The following is a 27,901-nucleotide window of genomic DNA, read 5'->3' as shown; positions in this document are numbered from 1 at the left end:
GCCTTGTGAATGGAAATCACATCATTCCTAAATATTTATTTACTCTGTGGAATGGACTATGCAATCATTCACGTCATTCATATTTCATTCGTGACATTGACAGTTGACAGATAAAACAGCCTTCGTGTCGTACTGTGTATTTATTTATTTACATGTAAGAAAACATAATTTCTTTGCTTTTATTGCTCGCTTAGTGTGTCGGTGGAGGGAGTTCGGAGTTGCGTGTAATATCATTGAAAAACTACGTCAACAACTCAGTTCTCTTTTAGATGTTGGACTGTTGAGTCCCGTGTTGTCGCATAAACGTATTGCTTCTAGTTAATGTATATAATTTTTAGTTTAGTTTTGTAATCGTACACATCCATCAAAATGAATCGAAAATTTTTAAACGTTATAATCCTCGGATTTGGATTTATGTTCGTCTTCACTGCTTTTCAAACTATGGGAAATATAGAGGTGAGTTTTCTTTTTTATGTAAGAACAATATTAATTATTGTACTTGTGCAAATAGGTCTATCTATAATAATATAATTTGACAAAGGTATTCAATTTATTCTTACTTTTACATTTTGTTTACTCTTAACTTATAATTGGGTTTACAACACATAATTAAGTATTCTAATTAATAAAAACCCTATATTTTGTGTCCATTAATCAGAATAAAACTGTTCCTAATTTTCACACAAAAAACTAGTAGTTATAGAAACAGAAAACAGTAATAACATATAAAGATACAATAATATAAACACATGCTATTATTTACTATTTAAATAAACCTTAGACAACCGCTTTTACATGCATTATTTAATTATTTTTATACTGTGTATTAATAATGGTAGTAGTACAGTAATGTTCATTTCCTGGGTCATACAGAGCTATGAAGTTGTAGAAAGGATCACTTCACATTGTGGCTGATCAACCCAAATGTCAAACTGTGACCTTGAAATTACTATCAGAATGTTACTGACCTGTTGATGCCAAATATGCTAATATTATACCATAAGAGTTTTATTTTTTAAGTGTTTTTTTGGCATCTAAAATAATAACAATGAATGTTTTCATCAACATAGAAAAATATCTGTATTTTTTATATAACACGTGGCTATAAATTATACTAGTAATTTAAGCTTATCAGTAGTTATGTTGTTAACATTAAACATTTATTCATTTTATATCAATTTATTCACATCCTATAGTTTATTGTTCCGTCTTGATAACAATTAAACTATGAGTTCCTAATTAAATATTTTGCAAATTAAAGTGTCTTTGTTTAAATAATTTTACTGTGCAATAAATTAGCATTATAACACCTTTACAAGTTGTTGCTTGCGCAACAAAACATTGTTTTCTTTCTTGCAATAGGTACCTAGGTCTATGTGTACTTACATCTATTCATAATATATTTGTCCATACATGAGGCACATATGGTATATGTGTATTATCTCTGACTATTGAATCATAAATATTGTGCCTTACATATTTATGTTAACATTATGCTTATAATTTATTAGCGGTAGTCTATCCTCTTCGATAGACTTTTCATATCATAACATTTAAGATTATAATTTGAAGATACTGAATTTGCTAATAGTAGGTAATTCTATTTATTATACCTCTTTTAGGAATATTAATAATCATATTATTGCTGTGACTAATCCTAGATGTGATAATAAATAAATAATAAGTGTATTTTTAAATTTTTAATAGATATTAGCTATCTATTTATGCTAGGTTGTTTTACTTTAGCTAATGGATTTCCCAAAATAACATCATAAAAGTATACATCCTAGATATATTAATTAATTAGTTATAGTATGTTTGTTCAATCCTTCTCCGTGTGAGAGGAGGCCTGTGCCCAGCAGTGGGACGATAAAAGGCTGTAACAGTTCAGTATGTTTGTTACATCTTAAGGGCAAGTTATGACAGGTAAATAAGATTAAACAATAAAAGAATGCTCCCCATTCAGGATATAGGGAGTTATTAAAAAGGAAGTACAAATTGTTTTCCCAAGGAATAATGGTACAAAAACTGTATGTAATTGTTAAAATCAAAGTCAAGATCAATATCTGAGATGTGGATGTAAATAAGAATTTTACATGAAAGTAAGTTTTCATGTAGATATCTATTAGGCGTCGCGGTGCAGCGCGTGCGCGTAATGTTAACAATGTGGAGACGCATAATTACATGTATCGCGGATTATCGTACGTATTTGATTATATGGTCTCGCGTTTTATAATCGCTTCCCAAGAAACTACTTGTCGCACTCTTATTTCTTAGATAGAATTGGTTATTCTGATGTAGCTACTTATAAGCTGTGATCTGTAAAGATTCATCAAAATCCGTTCATTAGTTTTTACGTGAAAGTGTAAGCAATTATTTATTCCATCCGTTCACACCTTAAGTTCCTCTTGTAATAATGATTTTTATATACAGGATGGAGTAATTGTTGTTATTGTAGTATTTTGTCTCAATAATGCAGGTATAATTTTTCACTATCTACTTATATTGTAAATAGCGTGGTCCTCACTTACAGTACCGGGACAGCCACAGATTTGTTTATCATTCGTTCTTAATTAAATCAAGACGCTTCGATATCTGGCTGCATACAGATGGCTAAATCAATGCAAATGATGAATAACAATTACTAATCTCGACGAAGTCTGGGCGTGTCTTCGATCACCGTTTGGCAAAGCCGTTTTGTTTCGCTATAGGTACCTAAGTATAGGTACGTACTTAGGTATCTACTTGGGTACCTACGTGATTTATATTGCCAAACTCACCTATTATTGAAGCACTGTTATGCGGGTACAGTCACACACACGAGTTCAGAATAATTATGTGTCGCCGTCAAACTGTTTATTTTTGTGCCCAATAAATAGGCCTGAACATAATGTAGTTTGTTTATAAGTTGTACATAAATAGATGATTATTTTGCTCTCTCCTTAATTCCGCTGACGTTAGGTGCAGAAGCTCGCAATTCCACCCAGTTGATGAGAAGGCTTAACTGCTTAAGACTCTACCCTACTGGTTCTGGTCGCCATTCATGCCTGTATTTTTGTCCCTGAAATTGTTAATTATCCTTTTGAACTTCGTAAGGCATTCATTACGTTGAACTGAATAAATTCTTGTCTCAGCCAAACTACGTCTGTCTTTCCAAACCTGTGATACTATAGATCCTGTTAAATACATAACAGTGCTACGCGAGCTACATTGAACCTGCATCATAGCTGCTGCGTAATTTCAGTCGATCGATCGATTCGTAACTCTCAAACTCTTCAAATCGAGAGTAGCTTGCCATACCTACATCCACACGAAAGTAACGCCACAGGTAACAAACGCTTCAGTGAATGCCGCTCCGCTGGTAGAAAATCAATAAAATCCTTAATCATGCAGCTCACACTGCAAATATGTGCGGATGCTCTCTGTGACACTACCATACATAGCTGTTATTTCATAACACGTTGTGTAACAGATAAAAGCACAATATTTCATTTAATTTACGGACTGTAAGGGCATAACATTGATATCTTTGACGTTAATAATGAACGTCTCAGTACATTATCCACTTTATAAGCAAGCCTGTAAGATACCTTTTATGTTTGGCTTACGTAACTTTACAAATTGAGATCATCGTCCGAGATTCGCAATGGTATTGTGCAAGTACTTCTCCCAAAGCTGCAAATGTCATAGAGGTGTTTGCAGATTAGCGAATATGTGTGCGAATGTACCGAAATACTGGCAATTTGATTTGCGTTACAATCTATTATTGCTCGTATCCTGCAAATATGTTTCTAAAGTAAACATGTACCTAACATAACATCCTGCAGAAGTTCTATTCTAGTCGTTACTCCAGTTGTCAGACTATGACACAAAATATGTTATGTGACTTATTTTGTAAAATCTCTTTCAAAAACAAATACACCACTGAGAAGATGATTTACGATTGCCTTAAAAGTCTTGTAATCTTAGAGATCTTGAAAGATACAAACAAAACATATCGAATCACATAGGTTGGCAAAGCTACGTGCCTAGTTTATTATGGTTTACATCCATGTTTACTATCCCATAATATAGAAAGTATGCAGTCTGGTAATAATTACGTAAATTCTTGTTACGGATATTGCACCGTTGCACAGAGCCAATTATTTTCAATAGTTACGCTCCAGTAGAACCCGGTGCTCAGTTGATTTATTCCACTCAATAACACTCGTTCTTAATCAGTTGAAGAGCTCACAAAGTGGGATATTGACCTACGTCTGTGTACTTACCTAGCTATTGTTATGTCTATAGGAGGTATGGGATTAAAAGAAATAATATACTAATTTGATATTGAAATATTTATTCTATACTTTAAATGGTACTTGGAAGCAATACGTCCGTCTAACAAGATCCCGTGACGCAGTGTGTGTAGAGTTAAATAAACAGTAGATTGTTCAGATAGAACAAAGAACAATGTTATCGAAAGTTAGGGGTATTAGTTTTTGCTTTATATAATCCAACACGCCCCCTCAAAAATTAATCCCTAACTTTTAGTCATTCGTTAGTTTACTATACAGTATCTAGTCTACAATTCAACATTACAAAGTGAATACCAACTTATAAATACGACGTAACATATTATACTTCCAAGTAAGGTCTGGGACAACTGTACAATAATGGTCCAACATTTGCTGCACAGGATCAGGGAAAACCCAGAAAAACCTGATCAGACCATTTCATAATGAAATTGTACTTAAATTAAAACTTATTCTATACCCAATCCTTTTCTCAGTCTTATAAAAGACACGACTGGTAAAGGTTTTGTCAACAAGTCTGCCAACTGGTTACCTGTGGAAATATAATTTAATTTTATTACATTTTTCTCAACTTGTTCTCTAGAGAAATGATATTTTATATCTATGTGTTTGGACCTTTTATGACTTGTTGGATTATTAGCTATGCTAATACATCCGTTATTATCTTCATATAAAATAATGGGCTTATTAATTTTAAGTTTATGCTTTCTGCCAGAGACTTAAGCCATAATGCTTCTTTAACAGCTTCATATAAAGCCATATATTCGGATTCAGTAGACGAGACCGCTACTGATGTTTGTCTCTTTGTACACCATGTAATTGTATTTTGATCAAATAATTTAAACACATATCCAGTAGTGCTTTTCCTATCATTACAATCGTGGCCACCCCAATCTGAGTCGACATATCCACTTAGGATGTTATTGTAATTATTTCTTGTATATGTTAACTTCAAATCAATTGTGCCTTTGATATATCTTAAAACTCGCTTTAAGCATAACCACAATTCTTTATTGTTCTTATTTGTGTACCGACTTAAAATATTTACGCATGTACTTAAGTCCGGACGCGTACAAAGCATAATGTACATTAAACAACCGATCAGGTGACGGCATGGTGCGTCACACTTCTTATCAGCGTTAAGAGCTTCATAGTTTAATTTAAGCTCCATCGGTGTGTTTATAGGATTGCAATCACTCATATTAAATTTATTCAAAACGGTTTTAATGTAAGCACTTTGGTCTAAAGTAATTTTATCATGGTGTCTCTCTATTTTAATGCCCAAAAATAATTTGATATCGTGTAAGTCGGTCATTTCGAATTTAGTCATTAAATATGCTTTGAAATTATTCATTGTTTGCAAATCTGCACATGCTATAACTAAATCATCGACGTACAAGATTACGTAAATATTTTTAGAAATGTCTCCTTTACCTTTCATATATATACACCTATCTACTGGGGAGTTCTGAAAACCTATTTCTTTGAGACATTGTTCAAATGTTTCGTACCAACATCTAGCTGATTGTTTTAAGCCATAAAGAGCTTTGTTTAATTTGCATACGTAATTATCTTTACATTTTACACCTTCAGGAACTTTCATGTAGATTTCTTCCTTTAGTGTACCATTTAGAAATGCTGTTTTACATCCATATGATGAATCAGTAAATTATATTGATTTGCGTAGCTAATTAAGAATCTAAAGCTTGCTATTCTAGCAACTGGTGCAAATGTTTCATTATAATCACTAAGATATTCTTGACTGAAACCTCTAGCGACAAGACGTGCCTTATATCTTGAAGGTTGACCTGAAACGTCATTTTTAATAGTGAATATCCATTTACAGTCTACAATATTTTTATTTAATGGTTTTGGTACTAATGTCCATGTATTATTTTTCTTAAGAGAATTGAGTTCTTCTCTGACTGCTTTTTCCCACTGATTCCTATCGTTCAGAGATTTAATTTCATTTAATGATTTTGGTATATTACTTGTGATGGATAACGCACTATAGACATCATAGTCATTTTCATTATATGATTTACGCGAACATGTTTTCAGTCTTTCACTTCTTCGTAAATTTAAAAATTCATCAGGTTTATCCTGATTTTTGTGTTTCAAACTACTCTCAGATTCATTTTCAGGTTCATTCGGTATTTCATGACTACCGATTTTTCGAATTTTACTTGTACTGCATTCATCAGATTGAGAGCTATCTGATTTAGGGCCAGAACTATGAGACTTATAAGACACTGATTTTGTTACGGAGTCATTATCAGTTTCGTCTTGGGAATATGTATTATTACTCCGTTCAGGTCGTAATGAAGGCCTAGATTCGATAAAATTAGTCTCATCAATTACAACGTCCCTTACAGTTTCATATTTTTCGAATTCTGTATTCCAAACTTTATAACCATTGGGTTCATAACCTACCAGTATTCCTTTCCACGACCTATTGTCAAATTTGTTTTACTGGTTTTATTATGAACATATACAGTTGAACCGAAAACTCTGAGATTTTTAACGCTTGGTTTCCTATCATGCCACATCTCGTATGGTGTCTTTGATTGACTTAAAGCTTTCGTAGGCGTAATATTTATTAAATAAACTGCAGTTAAAACTGCATTTCCCCAAAACGTTTTGATGCTTTAGTGCCATTTAACATAGCACGAGCTTTTTCTGTTATTGTGCGAACCATACGTTCTGCAACACCATTTAACTGTGGGGTCCTAGGAACTGTTAAATGATAGCTTATGCCTCTTTCTCTACAGTAGTTTTTCATTTCGGTGGATAAGTATTCACCACCGTTATCACTATAAAGATTTACTACTTTGAAATTGAATTTAGCCTCACTTTTAGCGACATAGTCTTTAAAAGCTGTAAACACTTCTGATTTGTAAGTTAACATATACACCACACAATAATGTGTGTATTCATCAACAAATAAAACAAAATAATTTCTGTTATCTATTGTTGGAGGTGTTATAGGACCACAAACATCTGAATGCACAATAAACAGAGGGCGTTTAATGTAACTTTTGTCTTTAACTTTATTAAAAGGCAGGCGAGTCTGCTTCCCATTTATGCATGCTTCACACAACTTATCATTTGGAGTTACGGTATTTATTTCATCTAAGTCATCAATCATATTATGACATTTTAACTGCAGGAATTTAGTTTTACTTATATGTCCTAGGCGTTGATGCCATAATTCATATTTATTTTCATTAACATAACATGCTTGGGAAGCGGATTCCCTTTTATTACTGGTATTTTAAACTCTAGAACTATAAGATTATTCAATGTCTTACCTTTCATGATGATTTTACCTTCCTTTGTAATTTGTGTGCCTTTGTCATCAAATATTATGGTGAATCCTGCTTGCTGCATCTTTGATACCGATATTAAATTATATGGTACTTCGGCACAGAACAATACATTTGTAAGTATTCCTTGCACTCCTGTTTGACTGATAAGATTTATGTTTCCCCTTTTAGTTGCTGAAATAAATGTATTGTTTTTAGCTACTGAAATTTTTAAAGGAGGATTTAAACATTCAAACGATGTGAAGAGATCATCTCTATTTGTGATGTGATCAGACGCTCCTGAATCTAATAGGAATTTAATTGTCGAGTGGTCTTTTTCATAATGGTATGCGCTTGTCATGAACGCAAATCCTGAAAAAGAAGAATTCGAGGTCGTTCCCTCTTGCAGGGCAATAGTTTGGACTTGTCTTGTCCTTTCTGGGGCATTGTTTTGTATATTTGTCTGTCTTTTGAAATAGAAACAATCCTGTTTCTTGTGTCCTTTGCGTCCACAGTAATGACATTTCACAAATTTTTGTTTGTTTGTTTTCTTGAATGTTGTATTCTTCAAATAGTTTTGTTTTGTGCGATTGTATCTGTTTTATTATATTTTTCTTCAACATGGAGTATCATTAAACTGGTATCACGACTCTCGTTTTTTAATTTTACTTCGTGATCTAATAGTCTAGTTTTTACAAAACCGAGAGTGATATTTTCTTCAGATAGTGTCTCAATTGCAGTGATAACGCCATCATATGTATTCGGGAGAGTAAGTAATAAATGAGCTACTTTGTCCGTTTCCTCTAATTTAGCTCCAGCAGCTGATAATTCTGTCAGCAGATCGTCAAATGTTGAGAAGTGTTTGATCAAGGGTATATCGGCTTTTAATTTTAATCCCAATAATTGTTTTCTCAGCGCTAATTGAGTTGCTACACTTTTCCTTTCATAGATCGCGTCAAAATGTTTAAAAACTGCTTGAGCAGTCCCATTTTCATTAATATAATTAAGATATGAGTCCGCCAAATATTCGACTATAATACTTTTGGCTGCCTTATTATTCTTTTCCCACTCAGCGGATCGCGTTCCAGGAATTTCTTCGTCAATAACACTGAGCAAGTTTAACTCTGAAAGCAGTGTACGAATTCTAAATTTCCATACACTGTACTTTTCTCCATTAAAAGGCTTAATGTTTCTTTTCACTTTTTCCATTGTCACAACTTTATTTTTATTTACAACTATGCACTTTACTGTCACTACGCACTACTGAATGTTCTCACTACTAAATGTCCTTTTTCGCACTGGGCCCATAACCTATAGGAGGTATGGGATTAAAAGAAATAATATACTAATTTGATATTGAAATATTTATTCTATACTTTAAATGGTACTTGGAAGCAATACGTCCGTCTAACAAGATCCCGTGACGCAGTGTGTGTAGAGTTAAATAAACAGTAGATTGTTCAGATAGAACAAAGAACAATGTTATCGAAAGTTAGGGGTATTAGTTTTTGCTTTATATAATCCAACAATGTCATCATATATTTTTATCAATCAGTCATGAAACTGGGTTGATGTACGATCGCCACTGGCACAGTTGTGATAGGAGAAAGGCTCAGTTAAATGCATTTGTAGTTAATATTGTAATGCACCATATAATATGTACTTTCCCCCTATACATATAGCTATCAATTTGCATCTATCTAGTACTCACGCATGAGAGAGTTTACTTTCAATAAATAATGCATCGTGCATTGATGATATAATCCTTAGAGATTATTTTTTTGCAATTTAGATATCATCATCACATCAACGTCACACACATCAGCGTCATTTGAGATAAACGCATTAGAAATAGTATTTTGTTAAATTGCTATTTAAATAATTGTATGTAATAAACCGATCATTTATAAACACGTTCCATCGTATCATAAAAATACCGGTTTTAGTGCTAGTTTGAAAAGATCTTCCCGAACCAAGTGAAACTAAAGCCGATACCTTATAAAACCCACTTTTTATACACATAGGTGTTTAGATTTTAGGTTGACTGTCGATAAAAAAAGAACCACAGTGAACCACCACAATGAATACCTAATGCATTGATAGGTCATTCATTTTGCACAGCGAAAAACGTAAACATTTATTGCATCACAAAATTCCCAAAATGTCAAGATTGTTACTAACAACGCAATATATTTTGTTTACAAACTAAAGTGTCCCTCTATTGCCTACCGTAATATCTTGTAGTTCCTAAGGTTATCTGAAACGAAGGCTGTCTTACCTAATATGATTTACCTAAAACTCTTAATTAACTTTTAAATATTAGTCTCTAACACAATACAAGTGGATATTTATCATTGTTTGTCTATACTCGATAAATTCAAGGATTAATTTGTACACGATTTAGGTCAGATAGATGTACTGGCAAGATATTTATTTTCAAGGGTCTTTTCAATGATGTGTTTCAGATAATTGAGAGGTTAAAAGTGACGTAGGTATACTTCGATTGCGATGGGCAGATAAGCTGGTTACCTTTATTCCGAGAAACGTTGCTTTTCATAACATCATAGGACTCTTGCGTTTTTCTTTTTGATCATATTTCCTATGCAATAGATTGAATAGACAAGAAACAACCTCTTAAAGCAAATTGAAATCGTGCCGAAGTAATTGGGATAGTGCAACTCGTGGTAAACCCACGCAACATTTAAGCTATCTTGCTTAGCAAGTGTTTAATGTAGTTAAGTATCGTGTAGCATGTCGGTTTTATCGGCCAATTATTATTTACGATCGCCGTTCAACGACCTTCTCATAAAAAGATAAATTCTAGCCTTTGGAACGAAACTTTAGTATCCAAAATCGATGTCAAACCGGGAAGCCTGTTGCTTTTTGGGGCGAAATACCGTAAACAGCGGAGTTTGAAAATTTTAAAGCGGGACACTTTAGTAACCCACACTTTCATTAAGTTTAAGTGCATACTTTTGGTTTTAACATGTAAATGATGTTTGTATGACATTATTAGTGAATACATGATAATGTTATGCGTGCGTCTTTAAAATTATTAAAGAGATCATAATATTCGAAACTGACGATAAAATCGCAATCACTCCTTATAAGGGTATATTTTGGCAATATGATATCCTTGTAAAACCAAATGCAGATGAATATTATAAATATTGGATTTGGTTTATCGACACTATAAAGGAAAATTTCCAAATCGAAAGTTTTTACCTCAAGGCGTTACGAAATTTTGTGCTTTATTGCAATTGATATAAGCTTTATACATTTTGGACCGGTCCTACCGACTTTTTGGGTTGCATCTATATTGTTTTAGCATACGTCCCACGATTTTTTATTTCGAAAGCAGATTCAACCTAGTAGGTACATTTTGAGAATATCAAGGTCATAAACATAAAATACCAAAATAATGTGAAGTGCATTGTGAAATTGAAATCGGAGAAATTGCGGCTACTTATGACTTTGTTAAACAACAAACAACAGTTATCTTCTCCCGTAAATAGTAATGGAAAGTTATCGTCATATAATTTTGTTGTTACAAGTTGACTTCAATAAAAATGTGCGAACAAAACACTACTACACGCACCTGGCGGCAAATGACTACTTTTTCCTGAAATGTTCCCAATTTTATTAGGGTCGGTTTCCATTCCCCTCTGTCACTCTTCCACCATTCTAATATACGGCCTCCTTATTCATGTTATCTTTAAGACAATCTTTTCTTCGGTCTTCCTCTGCCTCTTCGTCTATCCTCATTTATACTTAACACTCCATGGCCCTTACCATGACAACCGCTTGCCTCATATCTATATAACTAGAGGTACTTTCAGACTCTCCCTCAGAAAACTCAATACTTCTTCGGAAACTGTTAAGAACAAGTCTACGTTAGGTTTTTTACAGAATTCAAGGTAACATTAATACGAAGATGAGTTTTATCAGTGTTGTTGAATACGCATGACATATTACAATGTCAAGTACTGCGATCGTACTTGATCTTTCGACTATGCGAAACTGTTTCAAGGCCCATCTAAGATAAAGCTGCGTTATTAATATAAAGTGCTTATTAATTCAAGAACTGTCAATGCAGAATACATTATAGAATTGGTTAGATCATCGTACATAATTATTATTTTCATCTTTGATTCGAATATAAGGTGGTTGTAAAAATACTGATTAAGGTGTAACATATTTGCTTAATGTTTGGGAAAGGGGTTGAAAGCCATCATACATTATTATAGATTGTGGGATTTCATCACCTCAATTTACTTTTTTGTTCGCAGAAAACAGTGCTTGACAGTATATCCCACGATGATCCGGAGTTCACGGGCGATGGCTACACGTCACTGGCCATCATTTACGCGACGCTGGCCATCTGCAACTGGATGGCGCCTTCCATCATCACGATCACTGGTCCTAGAGGCGCCATGTTCATTGGAGGACTTACATACTTGTGAGTAATTTTGTGTTCTAAAAGAAGAATTAGGTATTTACAGAGTTGATAATCACGTTTTCTCCATACTTTGTCTCCAAGGAGTTTTTACTTAAATCGGCTCGATGTACTGGCTGATTTTCTATTTCTTAAGTTGGAATGTTCTTATTTCAAAAGTATCACCTCGGTCGGGTGTGTTCGCAATCGTATCGTTTACACTACACTCACTACAGGATTGGAAATTATAGGAAATGCACAACATTTTGTAGGTTCATATTTATTAATTGGGAGCCAGATTCCATTTCTCAATTAAGGTATAAAAAATATATTCTTATTATTTCACAATCAGTTGAGATTTCTGCACCAAAGATGCCAAGTCATGGGGCTTCAATGAGAAAGTAAAACTACAGTAAGAAAACTTTCTCGGATCTAATGCTAGAGTTTCCAGCCTCTCGGAAAAACTTAAATGAAAATACGAATTAGTTTTATCTACGTTCCGAGACTAGTCGGAGGTATGTAATAACATGATAGGCAAGGCATATAACTTCCCCGTAGAGGATTACGTAAAGCTGTAACAACGATTGTAACGTTATACAACCTTTCTGAATTAAATGGTAAGTGCTAATGGTGTTATGCCTATCATCTGACGGTTTGAGGCCGTAGACTGCTATTGAGGTTTTTGGATCATAACATATACCTTACCAATACTAGTTACAGCTACTGTTTTATTACGTAGGTGTCATATTATCTTACTGCGGATTTCAAAAACCGATCTCTTCTTAGTTTTGCGATTGGAGATTGAATTTTAACATTGGTTTCGTATCTTTGGGACAGCCTGAAAATTAAAATATTTTGAGTTTGATATGTTAATTATGTCACAATATCTAATTAAAAAACAATGGATGGATCGGTTCATGAAATCCGGAGATAGTATGATTTTCGTGAGTCTGTTTTCGTTATTATTCAATCAACAAAAAACAAATATGTATCCTATCCTAATGCAGTAATAGAATGATTGTCACTTGTTTATTTTTCGGTGTGTTGTCATTTTGCGGTGATGTGATCTTTTGTGAAACTCGATGTTTGTTTTGGGAACGATATTTTAAGAAAATAAAACCGTAGGTAATTTAGCCCGCTAAGAGAAAGATGATGCCTACGATTTGTCTTGACTGTACAAACTGTTTTACATAAAATTTTACATTCTTCAGATTTAAATTTTAGTGTAAAAAAATGGTAAAATACAAGGCGACTTTCACTGTCTATTTGTCGGTTGCCATGGAACGTCCATGTTATTATCACACATGTGTGAACTACTTGCGTCTGCGCAGCAAACGCACTCGCTTGGCAACTCGTTGCGTGATTTTTGGTAGTATAACTTAATTAAGTAGATTAGAAAATTTATACGTTACAGTGTCTTGAATGAAATATACCTACAAGCACGTCATGTTTTTCTTATTCAATAATTTCTTACATACATCAAACTTGGTGTTATGGTCAATCGATGGAAACAATGCGTCAAAATGTCGTTAAATACTTAAATGGAATAAAAATTTTAAAAGATTTCTGAGTGCCTCAAACTGAAAGCTTAAGATCACTGTGCTATAGGAATAGAAAAAAAAATTGAATAAACAAAAGACGATCTTTAATGGTAAAACTATCACCATAGTATGGCATTTTCGTGACATGGATCTAACATAAACTGCCATAGAATGCGCCCTGCCCGTTACTTTGAAGCAGTATCGTGCATTTTAACTAACTTTGGTTTGCTGCGCGCGATCTAATTAGGTACCTACTACATTTTGACACTGAACTGTATTAGATTTGATGAATGTATCATTTTTTATGCTTAATGTCATCGGTTTGTATTTTAAAAAGGTCAATTCTGTTGGCTTGAACTTTAAGGTTGACCTTTTAATATTTTTGTTAACCCTAGACAACTAACCTTCGTCAAATCGACGAATACGCGACACAAAATAGGCTATATCTTTTTAAAGCGGGCGCCAGTGATCGTGTCGCGACTTGTCAACTCAGTGCCTCTCGCGCTCTTTCAGAAAGCGGTTGTGTGCGGCAGGTAAGTTTTAAAGTTTTTGAGATATTCAATATTTAGTCGTCGTTTCGACGAATGGTTAGTGTTTGTGTCACTTTTCATATTTAAATTGAATATTTTATTTCGCAGTTTTCTTTGTGATGGCTTCAAAATAACCACTATCGGAAGAAAATATTACTATAATGTGTCAACTCTGGGACAAAAGATAATGAGCCGTCGTAATTATATGAAAGAATTGCATTCCCAACTTGTAAAACCGTGGCTCGAAACACGACTGCAAATGCCCACAATGCCCACGCATACAAAAACGAAAATACAAAATGTATTAGGGATTGGTACTGATGTTGAAGGTGGTGATCGTGACGAAGTGCAGTCAACGTCGAGAAATGAGTCTGTATCGACAGGTCAAAATATAAGAAAAAGGAAAATTTGCGGTATATGTTCCTATAAGAACACACAGAGAACTCACAGTGCAGCATCGCAATCTGCGGTGAACATAAGATTGATTTCTGCACTAGTTGCGCAGACAAAAAATAGCTTTTATATATTTTTTTATATTACTTAGATCTCGTTCTATAAGTAATTAAGAGAAAAATATGATTTTTTTTTGTTTAAATATTTTTGTTAATTTTCCAAAAAATAACGTTTTTTTGATCTCATGAAAACCAAGTGCTTTACTAAAAATGTTAAGTTTGAATAAATATTTCTCATTACTTTATTTTTTGTAGTTTTATTTGTAAATGTAACCTATGTTATTTAATTGTTCAGAAGAATTTAGATAAAAAACAGCATAATTCACCTAAAAATACCGCGTTAAAAACATGTTCGTCGAAACGACGAATGGTTAGTTTTAATAGGGTACTCTGGAAGGTTAGTGGTCTAGGGTTAAAGAATTTCTTGAAGTTTTAGGTTTTCGTATTTTTCCACACATCTCTTTTAAAACCTCCTAAGTAGTCAATCTTTTAGGAGACTTGCTAAGATATCAATTTTTCATAGTAAAAGGGAGCTTTCTATGTCAGTTATAAAACTTCACTTACAGCCTTTTTATTGTACAACGATAAGTGTTCGAACATACTTACACGTCTCATAATAATGTAATTCAAGTACAAAAGCGTAAGTGTAGTATAGAAAGCTTTTGTGACTCGTAAGGGAATTACCTACAAGTCAATATAGATTCCGAAGGTACTGGCTTTGAGGACAAAACATCTGTCACTAGAGCCAATAAACTATTGAGTGCGAATCTTCTTTGTTTATCAAACATTAGTCATTAGTGCATTGTTTAAAAAATTATATAGACTAGAAGTATTTGTTCTACAACTACGTACCTAATTGTTTGCTGGCTGGTAGGTGATAAAGACATGATATCAGTTTCACGTGGTGGCAACTGGCAAGCTTATAAAGTAGACCACTATGTAATGCGGTATTTAGATTTAGTGGTATGTCGATGCATTATATGTCTTTATGTGGATCTTACTGTCAATCAAAAGATATCTGTGGAGTATTTTCTTCTGGCTATAAATTAAGTAATACAATCATGTAATACTAGCTTAGCTGACAATTGGCCGTGGGAAAGCACTTCTTGTAGAATGTCGTTTGTTGACCCCTTCTTCATCATTGTTGAATGCTTATCTATATATTTTTTATCTGTTAAGTGTTTTCCAATCATGATAGCATACGCATTCCTTGGCTTGGTATATCGAAATGTTTTGTACATAAACCTTCACTAGACTAGATCACGCCCCCTCAAGGTTACTCGCTGGCTTTGTTGCATAGTTTCGATCCAACCTTTCATTTATTTTAACAATAACTAGGTTTATTATTTTATAGTGCAAAATAACGCTAGACAAAAATAATAATATATACCTACCTAGTTTTTTTTTTAAGTCACGACTGTTTTGTATTATTTTTTTCAATGATTTTATTTTCCGGTTTGGTTGCTCTGGGAGGTTATTAACTTTGTTTAAAATACGCAGAAATTAAAAAAAAATCGCCCCCAAACAATACCATTTTAACCTGAAAAAATAAGGCGTTGTAATTGCTGTAAAACTACTAGTTACTAATTACGTAGCTGTCAATAAAAGTAGGCGTGTAATGAGATCATTTAACAACGTGTTTGAAATAATTACAACAGGAGTTTGTCATTTAATTGCATCACATTCACAACATACCAAACGTATTAGATAATGACCTTGACTTCATTTAAGAAAATTATGTATGGAGTATTGAACTAATTTGGACTTAGAAGTAGATTGATTAACAAAAAATATTTGACCTAACCGGTTCCAAAAAAGGAGGAGGCTCCCAATTCGATTTATTTTTGAAGGATCTATTAATTAATTCAGCAGAGTAAAACTTAAACGTTGCTCGTGCCAAGCTAGATAATAATATAGGTAATTACCCGTATATAACGCTTCTCTACATACCGATTTCAGTTAAATTTTCCACGATTTAGATAGAAAAAGCGGCTCTATCGGTTATTAACTTTGAGTTACTGCGTAACAGATGTAACAAACATGTAACAATAAATAGGTGGGTTACGAAACACTGTGTTTATTGAAACCATTAATATTTAAGTTGAAACTTCTGCTCTTAAATTACAATATATGTTTTGACACGTGTCAGAAGACATCTGAAAAACAACATAGTCTTCTCCGTTATCCACATAAAAAGGTACACCGGACTTGTAGTTACGTGGTTTTCATCAAAATTAAATATTAATAACGCAGGATGAATGCAAACACTATTTACACTAATCTCCCTCCACAGACGATTTACTCCACTCCACATATTTGATAATTTCTGTGTTAAATTCACGTGTAGAGTGTTTTCACGAGTAGAGTTTCCCAGTACACTACAATAATGAAACAGTACGGCAATAAACTAGGTGCAGCTAGACCGCTTTAAAAATATGCTAGTTGTTACATTACAACATTATAACTGCGTAACTTTAAACACGGTGTAAATTGTCATAGACACAATTTTGTGTTGCAATATCCTTTCTATTTTCCTCAAAGATTTGTGACAAGAGTCAGATTATTATGACTATCATCATCTTAATCTTTTGTTTAGCGATGAGTTTTACAGGCTGTTTCAGGAAAAATGGTTTGATGGCATTGGATGTTTCGGTTATCGTCCAAAACAATAATACTCGTATATTTTCGAGTTTGGAAGAGTTTCGAGTGATAAGCGTGACAGATTAGTTTGAGCCAAGTTAGACACAATCTTGAACCGAAAACATGTGCAGTGTTTTTCGGGCCATATCGTATAACACGTGCCTGTTAGAAATGGGGCGCATTGCAGTATTTTTTCAAAATATTGTTCAGCTATTAATTTGGCAAGGTGAACGGGACAGCCTTTGTTATTCTAGGTGCGAAGCGTGTATGGCTCTGACCTTGACCACCCATCCCACTAATGTTATGAATGCGAAAGTTTGGAGGTGTGTTTGTTACTCAATCAGACCGTAACGGCTGAACGGATTTCATGATTTTTTTTGTACAGAGAAATAAGAATGTTTTACTCTTAAACAAGTCAATACATATTTTTTATGTTACTGCTATAGACCACACGTAAACATGCTTTGTTCCATATCTAGTTTTGAATCAGCCATCAATCTGCAATTAGCTTACAGTGAAAGTGCATTTATAACTAAAGTTAGAACCATCTATCATCATCTTTACTTCCTGATAGCCTTTTGTTAACTGTTAAATGCTTTTATCAATCGGTTACGTAGCAGCTTATAGGTCTGTCTTGACTTCCTCGGTCATCGTCCCATTTACTGCCAGACAGTCTTTTTGTCTTGTTTGTTGTGCACGATCGGCTTAACAATAAGTGTCTTATCTCGACACCATTTGGGCGATATGCAACGGATTAAAGTTTCAATAAATTCCTAGTTATATGCACATCTACATAATGTTATGACTAGCAGTTACTTAGTAGTTTCAATATGGATAAGAACAGGTAATTATGATTGAAACATTTACAAAACCCGATTTATCTATCGTAACCTGGTAGGTCCGAGGCTAGCGTGTTAGCGGTCATCTGAGCTAAGTAATTCAGCGTGTTGCGTAACCGATACTTGTTGTATAGTATACTGGACACTTGGACATAATGTACAGTCGTGTTGCAACTCGTAAACACTGCGATTGCGCAACAAACAACATTGCATTCGCATAATAGTGTGTTAGTGGAGTGAACAGCATCGACATTAAAGTTCACAGCCGAAGTCGGGTGGCATCGCGCCAAAAATGAACTTTCCTACCAAAATTAAAAGCCTTCGTCTCGTTTCACTTTTTCGTTCTCTTGTTTCGTAATGGTTGTGAAATTGTATTAGCAAAGCTTAAGAATACTAGTGAACAATGAAATGGAACTGTTCTCAGAAATGTTTTGAATTTGAAATGTTTTAGAGACAGCTATTGCATCATTTGGAGTAGCTATGTAGACTCATTTCTCACGAATTCATCTCGAGTCTAATAAGAGATGTCGACTGATGCCTGTAATTACGCACTGTCTCGTTTGTATTCAACAAAGTACCAACTAAATTAAGTTTCATGCCCTCCTAACGATCTTTATGTATAATCGAGAAAAAATAACAGTTAAAGTTACAATAATTTATGAGTTCGATTTTTTAAATTACGTTGCTCTTTGCTCTAGTTTTACTTCGGACATCCAAATGGTCCGAAGTTATCATCGAAACAGGATGCTTTATGCCTCTTCACTATGTACCGACTGACTATTCCCCTCATACCTAAGACACAAGCCATGGAAAGCGAAAGTACAACATTGATATATCATTAACTAGATATCCTATTGCAGGTTCTTCATCGTGACTTTCTTGTTCCCTCGCACTTGGTTGCTGTACGTGGCGAGCGTGCTGATCGGCGCGGGCGCGGCTGCGATATGGACCGGCCAGGGTAACTACCTGACACTCAACAGCGATGCCGATACCATATCCAGGAACTCTGGAGTTTTTTGGGCTATGTTGCAGTGCAGGTACGTAACATTTTATTATGTAGTTTATATATTTATACGAGTTATGTCAGTTTGCCTTGATCTTGCGAGTTGAAGATGGACCATAAAATTTTGCTAAAATTCTAGTGCCTAAAAACCTGTTATGTGGTATGCGAAGTGTCTTGTTAGCATTCAAATTGCTCAATTAACTACAGATATTATTTAAAATCGTGACTATTATTTAAGATCGTTTTTCAGCATGCGAATTATAATTGATTGCTTTCTCTTTGCAGCATGTTTTTCGGTAATCTGTTCGTGTTCATAAAGTTCCAAGGCAAGACCCAAATTGATGTGGAAACCAGAAATGTGGTGTTCGGCGCTTTGACGGGAGTGTGCGCGGTCGGCTTAGTTTTCCTCATGCTGCTTAGACCTGCTAAGCGTATGCCCAATATTGAAGATGCCAAGGTAAACCGCACCCTCTCGCATTGACATAATGTGTATTTTGCAACTAACCCACGGCCGACTAGCTCTTAAATAAGATTTTATTGATCTGCCATGTTGATGTTTTTGGTATTAACCGATCAATTCAAATACAAAATATTATTATAGCGCGGAGAAATCGAGAACAACAAGTTTCAATTCCCTTGATCGCGATTTCTTTACTTGAAGAATTTTATGAGGTAGTTTCATTGAGGGCAAACAGGATGTTAAGATTAAGGAAGGTATGTAAGTAGAAGTGATGGTCACGGTGCAATTTGGGTCTTTAAACTTCAATAAATAACAGTACCGTTCATCGACATTCAAGTCAAGGTACAAACACCAGGACATCAACTGACTCCAATCCGTAATTTTTTTCCTATCAATATTGAACCTTACACTTTGAAGATAAAGTTGAAAATCTATTTAAGTTTGACATATTGTAGTAACCTGATGTGCTGGCGGTGCTGTGCTGGATCTGCACTTGTTTACGGTAGAAGTTATGAAATTCCATTGAAGATATGACAGATGTACAAGTACTAAGTGTAGCTATTGTTTGCAGGGAGAAATAGTGACACACGACGTTCAGGACAGCCCTCTGGATGCGTTCAAAGGTGCTCTGAGGCTGTTCTGTACCCGGGATATGTTGTTACTGAGCGTCACCTTCATTTATACCGGTAAGTTTAAGCCCTAAGTTACACTTAATACGAAATAACAATTGAGAATATTATAATAGGTAATGTGACTAAGGGGTGTCCCTTGAGATCCATACTAAGTACACCTTACTTTCTCGTAAAACTTTATTATTATTTTACGGTTATGCATACCTACCTAAAAGGGATTATGTTATGTATGCCGTATAAGGAACCAAACTGCATTCGATTGTAACACGCCAAACTTCGAAATATTACATAATCATCGGAATAATTCGATATCGAACAAAGAACAACGTTATAATCCTTTTCTTTTTTGTAAAAGTATAGTAAAAGGCCTTCTTGGATGGTTATTCCAAGAATCTGGAAGCATTGACTGCCAGTTACATTAGCTATCCCACCTGAATACTAATGAAATTGTACGAAGCCTATACGTCCATCCATACGTCCTCGTGATATTGAACCTTTGTGGTAAAATCAACCAAAAAGTCAAGATTAATAAGACAGTTTTAAGACTATTGCTGACACTTTATTGCTAATTTTATGAGTGTCCTCTTAAAAAGGGCGCCTAAAGTTCGTTGCCGTTGCTTTGTGAATACAGTAGTAAACAAGCAAATGTCAATCAACCGGTTTCGCAATGCATGTAGATGATAAAACAAGGGGGGTGTGTCACCCACACATGCATACTCAGGAAAAACAGTCGCCGATTGAGCCGATCACAAAACTCTCAAGGTCACAGGTGGTCAAACAATTTAATGACTAGCTGATTTTGCTCGCGTATCGAGGGAATTACCTATTCCGAGCCATATAAAGTGCCATCGTCAATAAATGGGTTGTTAGGATTTTTTATTGAATCTCTGCCGCTGCCATTAGCTATACATATATTATGTTGATGATCTGTTAATTTATACTTCCACCCTAATACAAGAGGAAAACATTTTTTGTTTCTTTTTTATCCTAAAGGCTAAGAAACTACTGAACCGATTAAAAAAAAAACTGTCGGAAAGCTACACTCATCCTGAGCAACATCTAGGCTATATTTTATCCTGGTACGGGCAGACCTTCACCCGTGACGCGCGTGAAACCGCAGGAAAACGGCTACTGGAAATAGAATATCTTTGGTACATATCTTAATTACTATTATTTCCCATACTTTACAGGTGTTGAGCTGTCATTCTTCAGCGGCGTCTACAGTCCTAGTATCGGATTCACTCTGTCTATGGGCGAGAATGCAAAGCAACTGGTGGGCTTGTCAGGCGTCTTCATTGGTATGGGAGAAGTGCTCGGTGAGTCATGACGTCATATAGGTACTTAGCATTGTATGCGGAGTTCACAAGTAGAATGATTGCTTCAGGTCAAGTTTATTTTCCTGGTCGAAACTTTTTAACTAAAACCTCTTTTCAAATTGATCCTCTATGAAATCTGGCAGGCATGTCAGTACCTTATTCGAAATTTAAATTTGATCGTGAAGAGAGACAACCTCTTTATTTTTTTTCCTTATTTTGAAATCTCCTTATTTTATGCCAATAACAAAAACAAACTACTAATTGTACCTTCATGGACTTAAGGATGTTTGTGCTTTGAATGACTTAAAACTTAAGGAAACTGCAGTGTGTCCTTTTCAAAGACTTTATATCCTATTACAATTCGGAAAATTTTGTTGAACCGCAAAACGTGACTACATTTAAAGGCTCCAGCAGACCGGATGCGTATGCGTAACCACGCGCGTAGTCACGCGCGTAGTTACGGCGTAACCATGAGTTGTAATGTATGGAAATGTATGAGACAGGCCACACCGCTTGCGTAACCACGCGCGTGTCTACGTTACGCAAGCGGTGTGGCCTGTCTCACGCATAACTCATGGCTACCCGCGTGACTACGCATCCGATTCTAAATGTTGTGTTTAATGTCTGATAGAGAAGTCGTTCACGTTTGTTTTAATATAAAATATATGTATTATGTAGAATACATATGAGACAACGTGCGCAGTTATCACTAAGTAAATAAATGTCAATGTATACCGACGAATTGGAAAAAAATAGTTGACCTTTATATTTTGTTTTGGTTTCTAATTAAATATATTTTGTGTAGGTACTACTTTTTATTTTATCTGAAAGAATAGGGTTGTTTCCTAGTATTCATTTAGTTAAAAATAAATAAATGCACCGAAAGTTCACAAAACTAGAAACACGATAAGCTATATCATATTATTTATAACTGACCATATATTTTTTAATTAATTTATGAAATCTTAATTTAGAGCCTATGACGTCACGCCATTAAAAACGACGAGAAGAGACCGATGACGTCATTCTCTCTGTGACAGATATATCGAAATAACCTCAGGATTAATGTTTTGTTTATTTGCTTCTGTGAAGTTCTGTGTGTTAATTGCATTTAAGTGATACAACTGCTAAAGAATTATGGAGAAAGGATTTATGAAAGCTTATAGTTCCAATCTGCCAAGAGTAGACTCTTCTATGGTCGCTCAATTCTTTGCCAATAACCAAGATTTTTCAGCGGAACGTGGATGAACAGTTTATTTGGAGCACTAATGGTCGTATTTCCAGTCTCGCACAACACAAACCTTGTAGACATTCATTTAATTTAAGTTTTTTGAAAAAGCATCAAATCTTTTCGCGAACGCGGACACAAACATAACCTCAATATAAATAAACACAAACTTTACGTTTCTTTGCACCGTTTCATTTTTCCGCGTACACAACTCAAAACATTTGAGGTATTTTATTTTTGTGCAAATGTATAAAAATAATTTATATGTATAAAATATTATAGTTTTTGTAGCTATTTTATAAAAATACATTATAAAAATTAAGAAATCCATTAGTTGGTATGTTAGTTTTTTCTCGTTAGATGTGCTTTAAAATGTAAAGGAATGAACAGAGAACGTTGACGTCACAGTCACGTGATCTAGCGTTTTCGAGCAATATTCTAAGAGAAATAGAAAAAAATGTAATACATAAAAAATAAAAAGATTTGAGACGAAAAATGAAAGAGAGGGTGATCTTAAAATTATTTAGAAGCTATCTAAATAGATTTCCGAAAATTGGAAACAACCCTACTAGATATAGATCTCAGACTAAAATCTATAAAAGTACCTATGATTCTTTGTCTCAGAAAGATACTTATACATTCATTTTAAGATTGATGCTACACGCTTTCAGCATAAAATGAGTACTTAAGCAGTTCGCTAAACAAAAAAGGTCATAAATGTCTTTATTTCAATCTAGACATACAGAATAGGACTATACATACAATAAGAGAATTTTGTATATATGTTCTGCAATAATTAAGGACCTTTTTGTTTTAAATTGTCTATTGTGTAACTAGTTGTTTATGGAAAATGCCATTAACTATCTGATTAACGATAGTTGTCACAGTGTCTTTTGATGTGTAAAAACATTTTTTATGTTTTAATCTTCAGATTAAATTAACCAACACATTAACGTAATGTAGGTAAATCATTTGTTAACTTCACAAATATCTGTGTTGTGTAATAAAATCCGCTAAACTGTTCGATAACAGGATATCACAAGTATGTACAATCATTAGTTTTAGACTTGCGCAATTAACTTTTAAAACATTTATTTAGGTATGCGCTAACTACGCTGATAAATATTAACTTGACACCAATATGATTATTTTGGACCTTATATCAAACGCTATAAGGTTTAGTTTTGATATTTTTGACGCAATGTTTGCACAGTTATACATAAATTAGTGTATGAGCTAAGGCTATTTATAATTAATCTTACCGTTAAATGAGTTATTGCATGCTCACTTAAATCATTATTTAATTTGAACTGAATTTTGTAAAATAAATACCGAAGTATTATTGTTACAAGTGTAACTTTTATATAGATCTTTAAATGCCTGTTTTATACCTTCTGAGTCTAAAAAGTTGCAAAATTAACCCTAAACTCATTTCTATTACAGGAGGTGCTCTATTCGGTATCCTTGGATCCAAAACGACTCGTTGGGGCCGCGATCCCATCGTCATCATGGGCTATTTCATCCACCTGGGCAGTTTCTTCCTCATCTTCATCAACCTACCCACCGTGGCACCCTTCGGAGACACAAACGAAGTCTCCTACATAACCCCATCACCACAGCTAGCTATGTTCTGCAGTTTTCTGCTCGGCTTCGGCGATGCGTGCTTCAATACTCAAATATACTCGATCCTGGGAGGCAATTACTCGGATAACAGTACCTCGGCGTTCGCTCTCTTTAAGTTTACTCAGGTGAGTGAGCAAATGTTTGCAATTTCTTTACATTTGGGTTAACATTCTCAGATATGTTATACTTATGTAGCTATAAGTATTAGGTACTTGTTCGATGGCCTCTATTGTATAAGGTTCATAAGCATCGGGTTCTTTTTGCTTTGATTGACGGGCTGTCATCAATATTTATATAGTAGGTACATTGGACATTGACTTCACAAAAGGTAATTTATCTCAATGAATAATATTCTTAGTTAGTTACAAGGAAAAAATGCTTACATTGTTCTCAATGCATAGAGATAACCTTCTTTGTGCGGAAGTTGGTAGAAATAAATGAGGATACACTTGACGATGTAAGAAATATATCTATCATTTTAAACACGTAAGTAGATATTATTCGAATCACAGAGTGTGAAGGTAATTGAGTAAAATTGCTTATCAGTTTTATTTCCTTGTATGAACATGTTATTAATGTAATTGAGCAGTCAATAATGAAAATGCAAAAAATTGATTTATGAAACTCATTTGCCGGTATATAGTAATACTTCATTTCACTATTTTCCAAATAAGTCAGTTGAGCAAAACATTATTTTATCAAGACAACCGTGTTGATTTTTTCGTATCTATGTTTAAATCAGACAATCAGATTTTTTTCGAACTTTTCATAACATCGAAATTACTATTTCCAGTCCCTAGCAGCAGCAGCATGCTTCTTCTACTCATCAAAGGCGCTCCTGTCAGTACAACTGCTGATCCTCGGCGTGCTCGCGTCAGTGGGCACGGCGTGCTTCTGCCGCGTGGAGTGGGCGAGCCGCGCCCGCGCACGCGCACTCGCGCTCGACGTCGACGACAAGGCCTCGCCCACCACGCACGCGCTCGCCGACAACGCGCTACACTACGACTGAACTACGCCGTAGCTAAGACTTGACTACGCCGTAGCACCGACTTACTGGTTTTAGAAACAGGGCTTACTCCGAAAATTTGGAACTTGGGACTTCTGTGATTTTGTGGCATTTTTTGTCGTTTGATTAGGATCAAACACTGCTACTTTTACTCCGTCAAGCAAGGATGCACTTTGAGTGTTGTATATTATGTAAGATATGGGCAGAGCCCTATACAACCCTAAAATGCGTCCTGCTTCGCGGAGCGTACGTGTGATGAGTTCGACTCGAATAAAATCAGAATTTTATAATTATCTATTAAGAATATTCATCATCAATATCCTACAGTAAACTAAAAAGTAGTAAATCCTTGGTGTCTAAAATGATTAATATTCCGGCGTGTGTAATATTGTGTGATGGCAAAAGGCCAGCCCGAGGCAGCCTGAACTGAAGAAGTGTACATAGAAGTGAAGCTTAGAATAAGGAAATATTATAATAAAAAATATCAACTGTAAACAACACATCTCTAAAGTATGATAATGTGTATGTAGATCTTCGTTATCAAATATTATATTCGGCGATGCGCTTGCGACTTAACCGTGCCGCGTAAGCGCAAGCGCAGTAACGATTTAAATGTCGTACACACGTAGTTCTTAAAATTTATTGATAAGTATTGAAATTAACTATTTTCTTGAATAAAATTCGAATTGTATTTGATATAAAAATCTTCTTTATTTCATATTGAAGTATTATTACTGAATGTATTTTATTTAAGGATTCTATGTGTGGATACAGTTCAGTATAAACTTAACTAAAAAAATAATTTTCTGTAAAGTTGCGTATGAATTACGAGAAATACCAATTTTGGCTGTGTCATGCTCATCGGTATAGGTTTATTTAAATTTGACAATTCTTGTACATTCATGAAAAAATGCGTGTTTTTCTCTCAAAACCCACGCCCATGGTGTATCTGTTATGGACCAAGTGATAAATTGGGCAGTATACATAATGCCCGGTCATTATGATAAATGCCCAATATGAGAGTGCAATTTGATAATAATTACTCAAACAATCAAATTGACCGGGCACTATACATATTGCCCGTGACCTTTTGGGCAAAGTAATACAAACATATTTAATTTCATTTTTTTACTGTTATTGACATTTAACTTAAAATTAACTAAATATAACACATCCCATATCAATTGACAGAGCATAGAAGTAAGCATGCAATATGCAGCAAGCATGGCTTCTGTCACGGCTCCGGCGCTGCGGGGCTCCGGCGGTCCCATGCGAGCTTATCGTCGCAGATGGTTTTCACGCTCACCACCGCAGCTTCGGCTTGCTGGCCGGCTCAGCCGCGGCGGCGAGCGCTGAAACTACCTGCGCCTCAGCTCGCAGGCCGCCTCGCCCCTCCGTGCCTTCGCGGTTTTGAATTGCACTCTAGGGGTAGGGCAGACAAGACTACGTGGAGTCGGTTTTGCAGCGATTCGTTTTCGTCACTAAGTTCAGTTTTTAATACAATGTTTTGAATCCAAATTAAATCCTACCATAAAAAAAAGTAAATTAGATGACGATTGTCCAATTAATAGTTTTGTGGCTAGACTTATAATTTCCCATTAAAATAGAACATATAATTTAAAACAATAATCATAAAATATGTAGCAAGTAACAGGATTTATTTATAAGAACAACTGCCACCCTCGCAACACATAAAATATAGCTTTATTATCAAATTGCCCAACTATCATGTAGCAATATAATAATGCCCGTGCAATGTGATAAATAATGAAGTTAAGATAGTTATTAATCACTTGGCCCGATAAAGCTAGACATTATTTATAATGCTCGGGCATTATAAATAATGCCCGAATTAATCACATGGCCCATAACATATCCATAATGTAGAATATAAGCAAAATATAGCCAGCTTTAAAGTGAAAGGTAACACATTGAATGAAACAGGGAATTATTTATTAATTTGTATCCAAAATATTTCTATACTTCATAATATGATTTCATCAATCATTTTGTGATTCGATCATATTTATATATGTATGATATTATTAATGTATGAAAGGCAGGGTGGTGCTCTACTCATATTCTTGAGTGTAAAAAGTGTAAAATATTTTTGTATAGAAAGTAATATATATCATTATGTAGATAAAATAGGACTTCTAGTCACAAAACTCGAGGTTTTTAAATGAAATCATGGAATTCAAATCATTATACACATCCAAACATTCCTTGTTTATTGTTGTTTTGTCAAGTGAATTTGTAGATGGTATGTTAATTTAATATTACATCTGTTATTTGTTTTCAAGCTTTTAATGTAACATTCCCTAACTTCTAATTCCAATTAAAAATACCTAAGGATAGAAGTGCAAAGTGTATCAACACTTGCAATGGCTCAAATCTAACAGTAAACTAAATGTAAATAAAAACATTACCCATGAATTAGTTGCAGTCAAAAACAATTGTGCTCTTTTAACTGTCTGTCTAGTCTTATAATCCAATTCTAAAACTCCAGTTGACTGTACTTTTAAGCAATTGATGTAAAATAAAAATATTTTAATAACACTCTAATTTGTTTCTTTTCCTGTATTTTTATGAACCT

The 27,901-nt window shown here is 34.5% G+C and overlaps 1 protein-coding gene across 1 annotated transcript; it reads left to right on the top strand.

Annotated features, from left to right (window-relative positions):
* Positions 1 to 102: 102 nt before the first annotated feature.
* LOC110371355 (UNC93-like protein MFSD11) lies at positions 103 to 27,864 on the top strand. The gene is made up of 8 exons (XM_021327555.3): positions 103 to 456; positions 11,890 to 12,059; positions 18,898 to 19,074; positions 19,326 to 19,497; positions 20,072 to 20,186; positions 21,323 to 21,448; positions 24,120 to 24,424; positions 25,093 to 27,864. Exons 1-8 carry the CDS (start codon positions 370 to 372, stop codon positions 25,306 to 25,308), a joined length of 1,368 nt encoding a protein of 455 aa, XP_021183230.1. The 5' UTR covers positions 103 to 369; the 3' UTR covers positions 25,309 to 27,864.
* Positions 27,865 to 27,901: the final 37 nt, after the last annotated feature.

Source organism: Helicoverpa armigera, chromosome 2 (genome assembly GCF_030705265.1).
Source record: "Helicoverpa armigera isolate CAAS_96S chromosome 2, ASM3070526v1, whole genome shotgun sequence".
In the NCBI taxonomy this organism is placed as follows: Eukaryota; Metazoa; Arthropoda; class Insecta; order Lepidoptera; family Noctuidae; genus Helicoverpa; species Helicoverpa armigera.
This window is presented reverse-complemented; position numbering and strand designations above follow the sequence as displayed.